Here is a 14,178-nt window from a genome sequence, read left to right on the forward strand (position 1 = left end):
GGAAATTCTGTTCTTGGAAACTATTGCAATAGGAGTAAGGAGGGTTTAGTCCAGGCTGGGTTGATGGCAGTGAACACAGAGAAGGCTCTGATAGACATCTAAAGGGAGTTAAAGAAGAGGACAGTTATCTACCTGGGATATTTTCTGCACCGTTCCTCAGGATGCTTGTGGCTGTAGTAATAGAAAACTGAAATCGAAAAGGCTTGTGCAATACATTGAATTTATTATCTCATTTAACAAGAAGCCCCAAGGTATGGTAGCTCCAGGATTGATTAAGTCAGTGGCACATTGACATCACTAAGGACTTGGCTTCCTTCCACCTTCAAGCTTCAGCAAATAAGCTTTGTCTTCTTGGCTGCAAAGTGGCTGGCATGGTTGGAGCCGTTCTATCATGACACAGGATGTTTCAGTGCAAGAAGAAGACATCTCTTTAGGAGATGAAGAGGGAAAGATGAAGAAATTTTCCCTGAAACATCTCCACCAAAGGGGCTTCCTTCAGGAATCATGTCACATATCATATGTAATCACCGCAAAGGGGAATCAAATGACCATAACTAACCTAGACTAATTAGGATTTATTCTCTGAGCTAGGGATGGAGATCTTTTCCTCAAAGATGGGTTTTTCAAGATAATAGGGGTTCCATTTACAAACATGGCTGGTAGGCAGTCAACCATGTCTTTTATAATGTATACCAGGGGCTCTGGAATTTCCCAGACTAATGCTTAAACATGAGTGGGAAGTTCTTAAGACTCTGGGTTTTTTTTTAATTAAAAAATATATTTATTTAGCTCTTCTCTCCATGTGTTGGATTAAGGCAGAACGGAATACTTCCACTGCAAAATCAACTTCTGGTTTAGTGATGCACATTGAGGGTGCAATGCGGAATGTCTGAGGAGACAAAGGAGAACAGAGCAACGGATCGTTAGGGAATCAATTGTGACTTCAAGGAAATGCGCTAGACTAAGAATCCAAAATCTAGTTTTCATGACATTCCTTACATTTCCCTCTTGGGTTGGTCTCCTCCCTCCCCAGTGCTGTGTCCAGGCCATTCATCCTCCAGTCCTGTAAAAATTCTGGCACCATCTGCTCTTTCCCTTTTCCTCTTTGTCATCTGCTGACCTCCTGGTCCTTCCACCACCTCCACTGAGCTCTTAGGCTTCTATCTACAGTCCACTTCCACCATCACCCAGGGTGACAAACTCATGTCTCAGTTTCTTGATGGCCACGACCCCCAGAACCTTCATCTGTGCTCCTCCGCATCTGTGCACACCCGAGGCCAGTGCCATGAGCCTCTTCTTCACTAGGAATGTTTTGATTTCTGAGTCCCATTATATCTGCCTTTTCACCAAAACTTCAGTCTCCTAGTTTCTCCATTATCTTCTAGTCTGTCACCCCACTCAGATCTCTTCCTCCCTTTCCTTCCCAGCTTGGAGCACATGGGTGATTGAACTACTCTCTCACCTGCCTCCTCACTTTGCTTGCAATTCTACCCTTCTGCTGCTGCACCCATACAGCGAAGTCCTAGTTCCGATTGAAACTATAATTGAACCGCTGTGCTCCAACCCACAGAACTGAGAAGTGGTAAAGAATCACACTGCTGGGCAGACTGACACTGCCAGAAACGCAGGGTCCTAACTGCTGGTGCCCTAAATCTTGTCCTCTGTCAGCTTCCTTTCCTGTTCTAATTTCTCTTCTTCTCAAATTCCTCACTCAACTCCTACACCCCTCACATTACTTCATAGACAATCTTGCCTCATGTTTCTCAAAAGCTGTCAGGTAAGACTTTGCTTGCTCCCACAGCCATTCTTAATTTCCTGCCTGAAGGCTCCGAGAATGAGGTGTCTCTACTAGTCACCTCCAGATTTTCCTCCTGTGCCCTTGGCCCTTGAAGATCCCATCACCTTCCCTCCAGGAGACATCCTGTGTTCTCTTGCATCTTCACTTTCTCTTCCACCTCCCCTCAACTTAGTAAACAAGCAGGCTTAAAGCTCTTGTGACCCAAATCCAAACCGCAACAAATAAAACTGTGTCGACCTTCCTGGTCCCTTCTAGCCACCATACAAATGCTATCCTGCCTTTCATCAAACTTACTAAAACTAAAAAGACTGGTTGATGCTCATTGGCCATTATTTTTCACTCTGCCCTCCCTCTCTTCACATTTCAACCCAGTGCAGGCTGGCTTCTGTCCCATCAACCTACTGACCCCACTCTGCCTAAAGCTGCTGGTCACCTGCTAAGTGGGGAATCCAATGGGCTTGTCCCAGCCCTTATGTTGCCTGGCCTTCTCTGCTGCATTTGCCTCTCTGGTCCCTCCCTCCTCCTGAGCCTCTCCATTCTCTTGCTTCCATGACTCCACCCTCTTCTCGCTCTCCTCACACGTCTCCACCTGTTTTTTGTCTCCATCCAGACACTTCTTATTTCACCTGCCCTTTGAATGTGGACATGACCCAGGTGTCTAGCCTCATCTCACTGAGTTTCACATCTAGACTCCCTTCCTGGGAGATCTCCTCTCACCCCTTCTAAGCTGATGACTCCCAAATTGTGATCCTCAATCCTTTCCTCTGAGCTACAGACTTATCTAGAGAAAGAAATGTCCAGAAACACCTCAAACGGAGCAATTTCAAAGCTGAACTCACCCTCGAGTTCCCTAAGCCAAATTAGGCATGAGGGGTTCATCCGTGATGCTCCTTCTTCCTTCGCACCCAAGTCCCGTGCATTTCACTTCCAGAGTCTCCTCTCTCCCTACTGCTGCTGTTCGAGTTCAAAGAGCATCAGCAGCCCCCACCGGGACCCCCAGCCTCCAGTCTTGTGCCTTCAGGCTTATCCTCATCAGAGGACAGATTCAGAAATTAGACTGCCTGAGTTTGATCCTGGCTTTGCCACTTACTAGCTGTGTGGCTTGGGCAATTCACTTAACCTCTCTGTGCCTTTTTTCCCATGTGTAAAACAAGGATAATAATAGTACTTATTTCATAGGCTTGTTGAGAGCATTAAATTAGTCAATACATGCAAAGTGTTTAGAACAGAGTCTGACAAGTAGTAAGGCTTCTTACCATTACCACTCAGTGCAGCCAGGCTCTTGGTCCAGCCAATTAGTGTGCGTGTAGCCCTTTGCACGCTGCTGCATTTCTGCATGTGCTTTGAGTATTTACCTCATTCTTTAAGGCTTAGCTTAGCCAGAAAGACTGGCTTAGGAGTCCCTGTTCTTTCCTCCTCTAATATCCCTTTTTATAGCTATAGATAAGCTTCATATTTTGTATTATGATTTTCTGTTTATGTCTCTCTCTTCTGCCAGCTCCAGGAAGAGAGGGACAGATCTTATTTATCTAGGACCCAGCTTAGCAACTGCTGCTTAGTACTTGAGTGTGTGCCGCCAGATAACTAAGGAATAACTAAGCAAGTAAACAATTCATTGTTTTCTGTCTTTATAAGTTGCCTGTCTCAGGATTTTTCATCATTAAATTACTCTGTCTGATCTGTGCAGAAAAGTATCTGTGACCAGGACTAGAAAAGACTCATCAAGTATGTCCCAGCAAAAGTGCCATTCTGGTTTTGTTTACTGTGGTTTGGTTTGGGCTGGGAGAACTTTAAGTCTACCTGTTTACAGGCTGAGGGGAAGCTGAGGAAAAGCTGCAGATACGAGAGGACACAGGTCTGTTTGCTTAAAGGGAGGGGGGGTCGAGGGTCAGGAGCGTGGGTGAACAGGAGAGATGCCTAACTCTCTGAACCTTTAGGAAAGGAGGTAAGAAGTGGCCCTGGGGACAGACAAGCTCATGAGAGACCTTAGCTAATAGCTTCCACTTTCTCTGAGAAGAACGAGGCAAGACTGTTCACTGACATAGAGGGAGAGGCAGGGGTGGAACTGAGGAACTGGGGAGAATGACTCATGTTTAAAATGAGAAAAAAAGATGACAAAGGCCAAAAAACAAATCAGGGGAGGAGCAGATGTCACCCTAAATCTTAAATCTCTGCCCCGGGGCTAATCCCTGGAGAGGGTCCTGCTGGTGTAAGGGGCTGAGGAGCAGATCCTTTTATAGAAGCAGTAGCAGCCCGTGCCCAGGGATAGGGCCACGCTGGGCCCCGACGGGGGAGCTGGACTTGGTTTTCCCAGGAGTGGGGCAGGGAGAGATTGATCTCCGCCTCTCCCCTCCCGAGGATGCAGGGCACTGGGAGTGGCTGACTTTGAGTTCTGCATGTGGGACTCAGCCCCCACCTGTCCTGCAGTCCTCCGGGCCTGCCAGCGCTATTACGTTGCTCCTGGCCATGGGGGCCACTAAGGCTTAGCAGGCTTGGGGTTCATGAGGTCAGAGCCCAGGGCTGAATTAAAAACGACCAGGCTCGCTCTTACAGAGGTTAAAGCTAATCCACACATGAGACAAACTTCTTAGGCATGATCGTTATGATACTATTATGACCTACCCTGTAAGCCCTCTGGCTTGTCTGTACGGCCCGTTTATGCCGTGTTAGACTGTTAATCTGTGTTTATTCCGCACAGAACCGCAGTAACCAAACTATTTAGACACAGCGCCCCCTCGTGGCCTAGTGGCATCACTATTTTTTTCTTTTTCTTTTTTTTAATACCTGCGCACTAAAACCGACACGAGGTGGAACTGGGTCCCCTAGCATAGTCGTGAAGTAAAAGGACCAGCATTAGGACATCAGGGAGGCACCTACTTAAAGCGATAGGTAAAGATCAGCCCTTTACTTACTTGAGAAAAAATGCCGCCTCTGCCAATGAGAAGCCCCATGCATTTGCAGTCCTGGTGGATTTGATTTACTTCTTCACAGGGAAGAGGCTGGTGGCTAGCCTGTAAATACATTTAAAATTTTTTTTTATATTTTGCATTTGAATGATTAAAGACATTATTTCCAAGAGAAATAAAAAGCAACTCAAACAATCAATGCTCTTCTCTCTCAATCACTCTCTCCCCCGTAATTGAATAAAGCTGCTAATTGCTGGATCAGATTTCTTTGTTGGGGGAGGGTGTTTTTAAAAATATTTGTTTTTATTCCAGTTCATCCCAAATTCCCAAAGACAAGATGAATTTGAATGCAGATCGCCAGTGAATCTTGGCCCTGCCAATGGTTACCTGGGGAACTTGGTTCTTGAATGTCCATCTTTGGAGTCTGCTTTATTTATATGGAAAGTGTCCTCAACTCTTCACTTTGTTTTGTCCGTGTAAAGAGCTCATTTTGAAGTCCAGGAAATGGCTCAGAAGTTGCACAAAGGCACGAACAGTCCAAGCTTTCCCTGGGCTACGGCATGTCCCAGGCGTGGGACTGTTTGTTCTCACCTTCTCCGCTTGTGGAATTTGCTCTTTCTCACCCAAGACTTAGTCCCCCAGGATCAGGAAAGGTAGGCGTTTCGGGAGCCCAGAGGCTGTTTCGGGTCACTAGGCATCAGGAGCTGTTCTCTACTTAAGACTGCTCTGATGACACTGGCCCCGGGGACTTCTGAGTCTGTGACAAACACTCCTCCTAGCGTTGCAAGTCTGACTTAGTGTCTGTGTTGCCTGGAAGCCTTTTTCAACTACAGATATTTAGGCCTTGCGCCAGGCCAATGGCATTACGATATTTGGGGCAGGGCTTGGGCATCTGGGTTTGTAAAGTGCTCTTCAGGTGAGTGGGCTGAGCACCGGTGAGCGGTGAGCGCTGGATGCTGTCGCGGCAGCTGGTCTCTCTGCAGCATGGCTGTGAGCAGCAGCACCGGGCCTGGCTCTCTGGTTTCAAATGCAGGAGGCCTGATCCTGGCTCACAGCCAGTCCCTCCGATCCTTGTGAGGTGGAGGAGGGCTCCCTCTGGTGCTCCCAGCTTCATTTTTCTGCTCAGGGCTTCCTGCCTGCCCTCTCTCTGGTCTGTGGTACCCACGCCCCTCCCCCACCAGCCCCCAATCCTTCATTCCTGGTTAGGTGTCAGTGTCCCGGCACAGAATCAAACTGGACTGCCCAGAGATGTTTGCATTCTTTGCCTGCTGAGAAGCTTTAAGATAAGGAAAATACTATTCAAACTTTCAGACTACTAGCAAAGGGAGGAACTGGGATGGCACGAAAGACTACAGTCTTCTCATTGAGGATAAAATGTCATCACGCACTCCTGCCTGCCCCTGGGCTTCTCATCTGTTAGAGAGAGAAGATGAAAATACAGCAAAATAACCCAGGGCTAAGCTGTGAGATCTGGGAAGAAGGCAGATATGGTTTGGGGGACGAGAGGTCAGAGGGTCAGAGGGGTCCCGGCACCGTCCGGAAAAGGTGCTCGAGGGGTGGTGGGATTGGTGGGGTCTTGGTGGATATCAAGGGTCTGGAGAGGTAGGCGGTGTTTGGCCCTACCCTGGCCTGGGCCATCATCCTCCCTGCCCCTTTGGCTATCTGATCACTCCCTGGCCTCAACTGCTCTGACTAACTGAGCATCTTGTATGCATCTCATGGGAAATCAAACAAGGCAAAACCACAGGACAGCCTACCCTGGTCCTGTGTGTAATTGACCTCTTCTTGTGGGTATAATGTACTTTTGTGTTTATGTATTTTGTTTCTTGGCTTTTTTTGAAGGGGTAAGTCTGCATTTAAACAATTATAAAAATAATCTACAGATACTGGGGAAAACCTCTTAAAGCAATATGGAAATACACGAAGTAAAGATGGAAAATTTCCCCTCCTTGGATCCCACTTCTAGGGACACTGCCTGTTGGTAATTTGGTGTGCACTAGACACCTTTTCTATGTATGCAAATACACTTATAAGCATATTTAAAAAATAAGTGGTACTTTATAATCTTTTGCAATTTGCTTTGAAAAATTTACAGTGTATCTCAAACATCTTTCCATGTCAGTGTCTTCTTAAAGATTACTCAGTATTTTGTTGTTTGTTGGTAGAGATTTGTTTAATCTTTTATTGTTGGGCATTTATGTTGTTTTCATGTTTTTGTTTATAATTATAAATAATGGTGCAAACATCCCTGCTCACATCTATCTTTACACACTTCTGTGAGCATTTCCTTAGGACACATCTATAGAAATAGAATTGTTAGGTCAAAATGTCTACATGTCCTACTCCTGTGGGAAGGGTGGCCATGGGACATTCACTACTTACAGGACACTCCTCAGAAACCCTCTGTGACATTTCTAGATGGGGAGAATTTGGTTCCCTTGTGATGGTGGAAAAAGCTGCTGTTGACACTGAAGTTACATCTCTAAGTGCATTTAATTTATGCAAATTCAATGTACACATTTGCTCCCAAAAAAGGAAAAAAATTTTTTTTGATAGATACAAATTTCTTTCCAAAGAGCTGTACCAATTCACATCCTCACCAACAGCACATGGAGTGTTGATTTTGGGCTATGCTGGGCAGCATTAGACCCAAGTTCTGAGCTGTTATAATTATATGAACGTGGTCTGAAGTGCTGCAGGGGCCTGGAGTCAATCAACAAACACTTATAAAGCACTCACCACCTGCATATTTCCTGGCCTCAAAAGTGTACGATTTATTTAGGAGAAGAAGGTGTTTATATGTGAAAACTGAGTCAGCAAATACATGACTTATTTGAATGATCCTTTCAAAGGAGCTCTTTAGACAGTGAGTGCTGGAGGGACTCTTTGAAGGCTGGAGCCCCAGGGGAGAAGGAAAGGCCAGCTTTAGACAGGAGGTGTGATGAAGAGTTGGATCCTGAAAAAGGAGAGGATTCCTGTAGGTAGGTAGACACAGAAAGGAGAGGCTGTGTCCCCTGCTTGGAGAAAAGTCTGAGCAATAGTTGGAAGTGGGAAAGTGAACAGCTTTGAGGGACAATGCATAGAAGTAAGGGACAGGGACGCTCCTTCAGAGACCATGCCTGCAGCCGCCAGAGGGCAGCGGGAAGAGGAAACAGCTCATTTTACACGTATCAGTTCATAGCGTGTTTCATTTTTCCCACCATACACTTTGCACATCTTTCCGTGTCACATGTATTTCTACGCCATGTAGTATGAATGTGTCACAGTCTAGCTTGTTCTACATCCATGGCCATACAGGAGGATTCTGATGTTTCACCATGACAAATCAAGTTCGATGGACATCTCTGTTCATATGTCTTCGAGCACACCGAAGTTGGGTCTGGATTAGTGGGAAAGGAGGACCCTCTCTTCTCTCGTGGGCTTTCCTTGGCGGAGTCTGGACTTTGAGGAGTCTAGATGTCCTTGAGGGAGCTCCTGGGTTGGGGGGCTAGGATGGACTCTTCTGAGCCTTAAAACAGCCCTTGACGGGGCCTCAAGCTGAGGATAAGTATGTTACGGCTGTTACTAGCCAGAGGGTCTAGTCTCATATCACTCTTATTTTCCTACTGTTTTCCCTGATTTTTTAATTTTTTATTTAAAAAAAACTTTATCTTTTTATTTATTTATTTTTTTCATCTTTTTGTAGGGGAGGTAATTAGGTTATTCATTTTTTTAATGGGGGTGCTGGGGATTGAACCCAGGACCTCAGGCATACTAGGCATGCACTCTATCCCTGATTTTTTAAGTCCTGTTTAAAGCATCCCAGCTTTGTACTGGCTCTGCTGTGTGGTGTTAATAGGAGAGTCTTACATCCACGGTCTGGTCTGAGTATTGGAAGAATTGAGCGTCAGTCCTTCTAAACTAGGGTGATGTGGTGAGATCAAACAGCAAGCAGTCACCAAAGGGAGAGCGGGGTCTCCACGCACAGGAGTTAGGGTAAAGCGGGTGGTCTGACTACCTCTCCCTGTGCTGAGATCCCCCTCTGTCACTCTCCCCAGAGGATCTTGGCTTTGTTTTGACAGAGGACTGGGACAATTTCCTACTGCCGTGGACCTCAGGGGCAGCAGTAGAAGCAGTGGAAAAGATCTGAGAAACATGGCAAGGAAAGACTCAACAGGACTTGACATTAGAAATAAGGGGAGAGAAGGAGCCACAGATTATTTTGTGCTTTTGAGGCTGAGGAATTGGGAGGAGAGTGGAGGGTGTAACACAAATAGTGAACTTGGGAAGAATAACTGGCTTGAGGGAAAATGCTAAATTCACCTGTGGTCATTTCAGTCTGACATCACAGTGGTGACGTCATCAGGAGGTCGCGTTCCTCCCTGGCTACTTGGGAGACTGAAGTCCATTCACAAACAAACAGATAGAAAACCCTATAGATTTTTATCATCCTCACCCCAAACCATCACCACAACCTTCTCCTGGCCCTTCTCTCTTACTTTCATGAGCTCTCTGGATCTCTGGACCTGCTCCCCCTCAAACAACTTCCTCCCTTCCTAATGTTTCTAACTCAAAATATTCAATCATCACCAATGCCCTTTGCCTAGTCTGGCAGGCATGGCATCAGCTCCCTCTTCTCACTGCTCTTCCTCACTCCTCTAGAACTCTTGATGGCATGCTAGTCTTTGCTTCATACCCACCCATCTCTGCTCATCCCTAACTCCTCCTGGCTGAGCCTTGCAGTCCTTGTGTGCTCTCACGCTGAGAAAGAATGACGTGAGCTTCAGCCGAGGGGTCCTGCTTTAACTCTTGCTGCCCCCAAGAAGCAAAAGAGAGAGCAGCAGTTCAGAACCTACCTTGTCCTTCACCATTTCTATGCCTACCATGAGCCCTTTGCCTCGGACATCTCCAATAATTTCAAATTCATCCCGCAGCTTAGCAAACTTCAGTAGCATATAGGTGCCCACTTCTTGGCTGTTTTCTTGCAGGTTTTCTTCTTTAATCACCTGTTCAGAGGAAGCCCCAAATGACCTTGCATTAAAAAAAGTTTTAAAATTGACAGAAACAGGGAGAAATAAATGCATGTGACCCTCTTTACAAAATCGGTACCAGACCAATAGAACTCAAAGTCTAGTGTGGTCCTAAGGCTTGGTAGAGGGGATGCATCCTCTGTATCTCCCTTATCCTGAGGGTTGGGTAAAAACCGAGGAAAGAACAGAAGACAGTTTCTCAGTGTTGAGCTCTGTGTGGGCCCAGAGTCAGGGCACCTGAAGATACAAAAGGATTTTCACCTACTTCCACCCACAGCAGAGCCTTGTGACTCCTGACAGATTCGCGCAGTGTCCTACACTTATATCTAGCTGATAATGGTTGCATGACTCCAGGCAGAACTTCATGTTTTTAAGACTTATTTGTTTACCTAAATCCTCTCTATCTTCTAAATTGGTTGAGGTGACACAGCACTTAAAAAAAAAATAAGTTGGCAATGTCTAGAAAATGAAATAAATGACACATCCCTACACACGTTTTCTCATTTCAAGATTTTATCATATTTGAAAATACTTTTTAACTAGCAAGGGCAGCCTTTCCTTACTTTTAAATACTTTTAAATTTAATTTTTTGAATAAATGAATCGTGTACCTAGTTCAAACATCAGAAAGTACGGAAGTGTAGAGAAGAAAGAGCCTTGCTGACCCCTGTCCCCTAGCCACCAAGTTTCCCTCTTCACAAACAACCACTGTGATGAATTGCTTGAACATTCTTCCAGAAATACGTAGTGCTCATTTAAGCAAATGCTATTATGCATGTTAGCAAGGGCATTTAAATCTTTTTCAACAGCTGAGATCCCAGGCAAAAATCAGTGGCCTGGGGCTGAAAAACAGCTGAATCACCTGCGGGTAATTGCATGGAACTCGCTTGCTCTCTAGTCCTTTAATTTATGACAGTACAGCAAAAGTAAGGAAGACTAGACAAGTCAGGGCCAAAATTCAGCTGAAATCAAGGACAGCCGTTGGTAACCATCCATAAAATACCACTCAACTCACAAAGAAATTTCAGTGCTACTAAGCTAGCCAGGGGAATTCTTCTATTTCCTGTGTCTGTGAGGTTTATTATATATTACTTCATATCCAAGACAGTTAAGCTCTCACAGTAGATCTTAAAAAGAGGGGGAAAGGGCAGAATAATAACTGGAAATCTAACTTAAATTCATGGACTAGTGATTAAGTCTTCACTTTAATAATTCGATGTGATAGAGTTCTGCCAATGGGTGTGTAGCTTTGGAGCAGTCTTTTTGTGGAATGAGTGACGGAATTACCTCAATCACTGCTGATCCAATGGCACAGGCCATGGGGTTCCCGCCAAAGGTGTTGAAATGATGCAGGCGTCTAGCCAAAGACTTGGCAATCTCTAGGGGAGAAAATAAAAGATGGATAAAGAGTGACACATCCCTATCTATAATCTCCCATCATGTCATCTGGACTATATTTACTTTCATGTTGCGTATGTATGTATAATATGTTTCATGGCATCACATCCAATTCATTCTTCACTCTCCAGATAGTGGATGTTATGTGAGTGTAATTGGAGATGTGAGTGTAATTGGAGATAGCACCTTTAGGGAGGAAATTAATCAATAAGGTCATAAGGGTGGGGCCCTAATCTAATAGGATTGGTGTCCTCATAAGAAGAAGAGACACCAGAGCCTTCCTCTGTGGAAAAAGACTTGTGGGGACACAGGAAGAAGGTGGTCATCTACAAGAGAGGTCTCACCAGAACCCAGCCCTACTGGCACATTGGTCTTGGACTTCCAGCCTCCAGAACGCTGAGAAAATAAATGTCTGTTGTTTAAGTAAGCCATCCAGCCTGTGATAGCTTGTTATGGTAGCCCGATCTGACTAATACAGTGAATAAGGAAAAATTGCCTATTTACTCAGTGAGACGTTTGATAACAAAATCTTTAATGTGTTGTGTGAATTGAAAAGTACCTTAAAACTTGATTCATGGGAATTTACATGGAACCTTCATTAGCTAAACCTTTTTCCTGTATTCCACTCTTGAGACTAAGAAGGAAATATTTGTGAAAAATATCATCTCAAGGGTTTAGTAACATAATTTCTGGACTGTTTCAGGGTGAGTATATGAATATATTCTTCATTATGTTATATTCACTATACTTCACCTTCTACATACACATTTTAGCACCTTTATTCATTCAATTAAAACACTGAGATAGTACCAGGCACTTAATTACCCTTTAGAGCCTCTGAAGTGTGCCTACTATGGTGGGGAAAAACAAACGAAGTAATTTTAAGGTTTTCAACAATAAACATTTCATAAAATTGTTTTCTGTAAAACCTCCCTAAAATGGGAAATACAGCTAATTCTAATGTTCATTTTATAGACTGTTCTGGTTAAGTGAGATTGTACTGTATTTAGCTGTTTTATGGATGATCAACAGTGAAAACTGTCACTCCGGACCTTGTGTTTATAGCTTATCAGTGTGGCAAGATCAAGTCAGAGTCTCCTTCAAGAATATGACTCCCTCGGAAACTTCAGGGCTGGCTTCGGGTTGGTTAACGAAGATCTCTCCTGTTGGTTTTGTCTTTGTGGCACGTTTTCCTAGACCCTGTCGGTGTGGAAGAACCCTGTGTTTCATTATGGGGGTGGGAGAATTAGTCTTCCCTGCAGCAAGAGCAAAAAGGGCTACTTTTCTTCCACGTCTTCCACACTCTGGCAGACAGACTGTTTCCCCTTTTCACTGCTTAGGAAGTGCATGTGTAGTTCCCATCACTGTCTCCAACACACACAAGTCCCAATACACATGCTTTCTACCATTGCTGATGTAGGAGACCCAGAAGCAGGCACAAGCTGCCCGTAGTACCCACCTGGAGTTGTCACAACTGCTGCCATGGGAAAGCCATTCCCGATCCCTTTGGCCATGGTGACAATATCCGGCAGGACGTCATGGGTTTGGAAGCCCCAGAAGTGAGAGCCCAACCTTCCAAATCCTGTCTGCACCTGATGGGAACAAATCCAAAGTCACTGGAAACGTTTCAAGAAGTGTTGGTTTTCCTGGTTCCTTGGTCTCTTCTCTTTCCTCTTCTTCCATCTCCTCCTCCTCCTTAATATCATTATCACCAGCCATCTTCATCACTTAATCCTTGTACTGTTCCAAACAAAGCACTTAATCTGTGCCTGAGCTTTTAGGCACCAGGAGCCATTTACTAGCATTGTGTGACTATAGACATGTTTCTTAAGTTCTCTGGACCTATGTTAACTCTGTTGAATGGAAACACTAAAAGCAGTATGTCCCAGGGCTGCTGCGAGGGCCATATAAACAATGCATGTGAAAAAGATCATGATGATTAATAATCCTTAATAAGGATTTCCTGTGTATAGGGGCGAAGGGTGGGGAAGCTACGTTTGCCTCAGGCTGGATGAATCCAGGGTTACAGCAAGCAGATTGGCGCTGGGGCACCTGCCACCCGGGCCAGATAGGCTGATTACTCTCTTCCTTTTGATGTCCCTTTCTTCCTGAGAATTAGTCATGAGGAGGGCCCAGCTGAGCCAGAATACCATGAACTCATCTACAAAACAGTAACAGATTCTCAGATGTAGTAAACAATCTTATGGTTACCGGGGAAAGGGGGTGGGAAGGGATAAATTTGGAAGTTTGAGATTTATAAATGTTAGCCACTATATATAAAAATAGATTTAAAAAAAGTTCCTTTTGTATAGCACAGGGAACTATGCTCAATATCTGGTAATAACGTTTAATGGAAAAAAATATGAAAACGAATATATGTATAGTATATGCATGACTGGGACATTGTGCTGTACGCCAGAGACTGACACATTGTAATTGACTGTGTTTCAGTTAAAAAAAAAATTAAAAATAAGGAAGAGGAAGCCGAGGCTAGCTCACTAAGATGAAGTATATGATCACTGGGTGGCAGCACTGGCCCCGCACTCAAGTTCTTCATCTGCTCCAGCCTTTTCTGCCATCCTTTGTCTTTCTGCACCACTGTTCCCTCATTCTTGAGAGGCAGGTTTTCCCAGTGGTTAGTGTGGTCTTGGAGTCTGGGTTTGAGTTCTGGCTCTGCCCCTAGGCACTGCATGATCTTGACAGGTGAATTAACCATCTGGGACTTAAATTCACTCATTTGTTAAATGGGCATGGTGACAACAGGACAAACCTTATAGAACTGCTATGAGCATTGACTGAGTTAACACAGACTAAGCGTTATAAACAGTGCCTAACACCAGAAGGTTCTAGCTGTTCTTTACCTAGTCATTAGGACAGTCCTTCTGAAGGTCACCCTTTGTTAGTTTCCAATTAGGTTCTTGAAAATGGTAAAAACACATATCATAGGAAATTCTGAGATCCATTATTTTCTTTGAATTCAGTCCACCTTCCCCCTAATTAATCCAACGGTGGCAGCTTCATTCTGTGCTGCTTCCAAAGGCTAGAGTTTATTCTCTTCACCAATGGGG

At 44.6% G+C, this 14,178-nt stretch overlaps 1 protein-coding gene across 2 annotated transcripts in view; it reads right to left on the reverse strand.

Annotated features, from left to right (window-relative positions):
* Nucleotides 1-201: 201 nt before the first annotated feature.
* AGXT2 (alanine--glyoxylate aminotransferase 2) overlaps nucleotides 202-14,178 on the reverse strand; it is a 43,818-nt gene continuing 29,841 nt past the window's right edge. For both annotated transcript variants that reach the window (XM_032470872.1, XM_032470870.1), the window contains exons 10-14: nucleotides 12,570-12,702; nucleotides 11,000-11,091; nucleotides 9,540-9,689; nucleotides 4,711-4,809; nucleotides 202-889 (exon numbers count right to left, since the gene is read on the reverse strand). In XM_032470872.1, the coding sequence (XP_032326763.1) occupies nucleotides 782-889; nucleotides 4,711-4,809; nucleotides 9,540-9,689; nucleotides 11,000-11,091; nucleotides 12,570-12,702 (582 nt within the window). In that variant the 3' untranslated portion in view covers nucleotides 202-781. The remainder of the gene's footprint in view (nucleotides 890-4,710; nucleotides 4,810-9,539; nucleotides 9,690-10,999; nucleotides 11,092-12,569; nucleotides 12,703-14,178) is intronic.

The sequence above is a fragment of the Camelus ferus genome, chromosome 3, assembly GCF_009834535.1.
Source record: "Camelus ferus isolate YT-003-E chromosome 3, BCGSAC_Cfer_1.0, whole genome shotgun sequence".
Taxonomy (NCBI): domain Eukaryota; kingdom Metazoa; phylum Chordata; class Mammalia; order Artiodactyla; family Camelidae; genus Camelus; species Camelus ferus.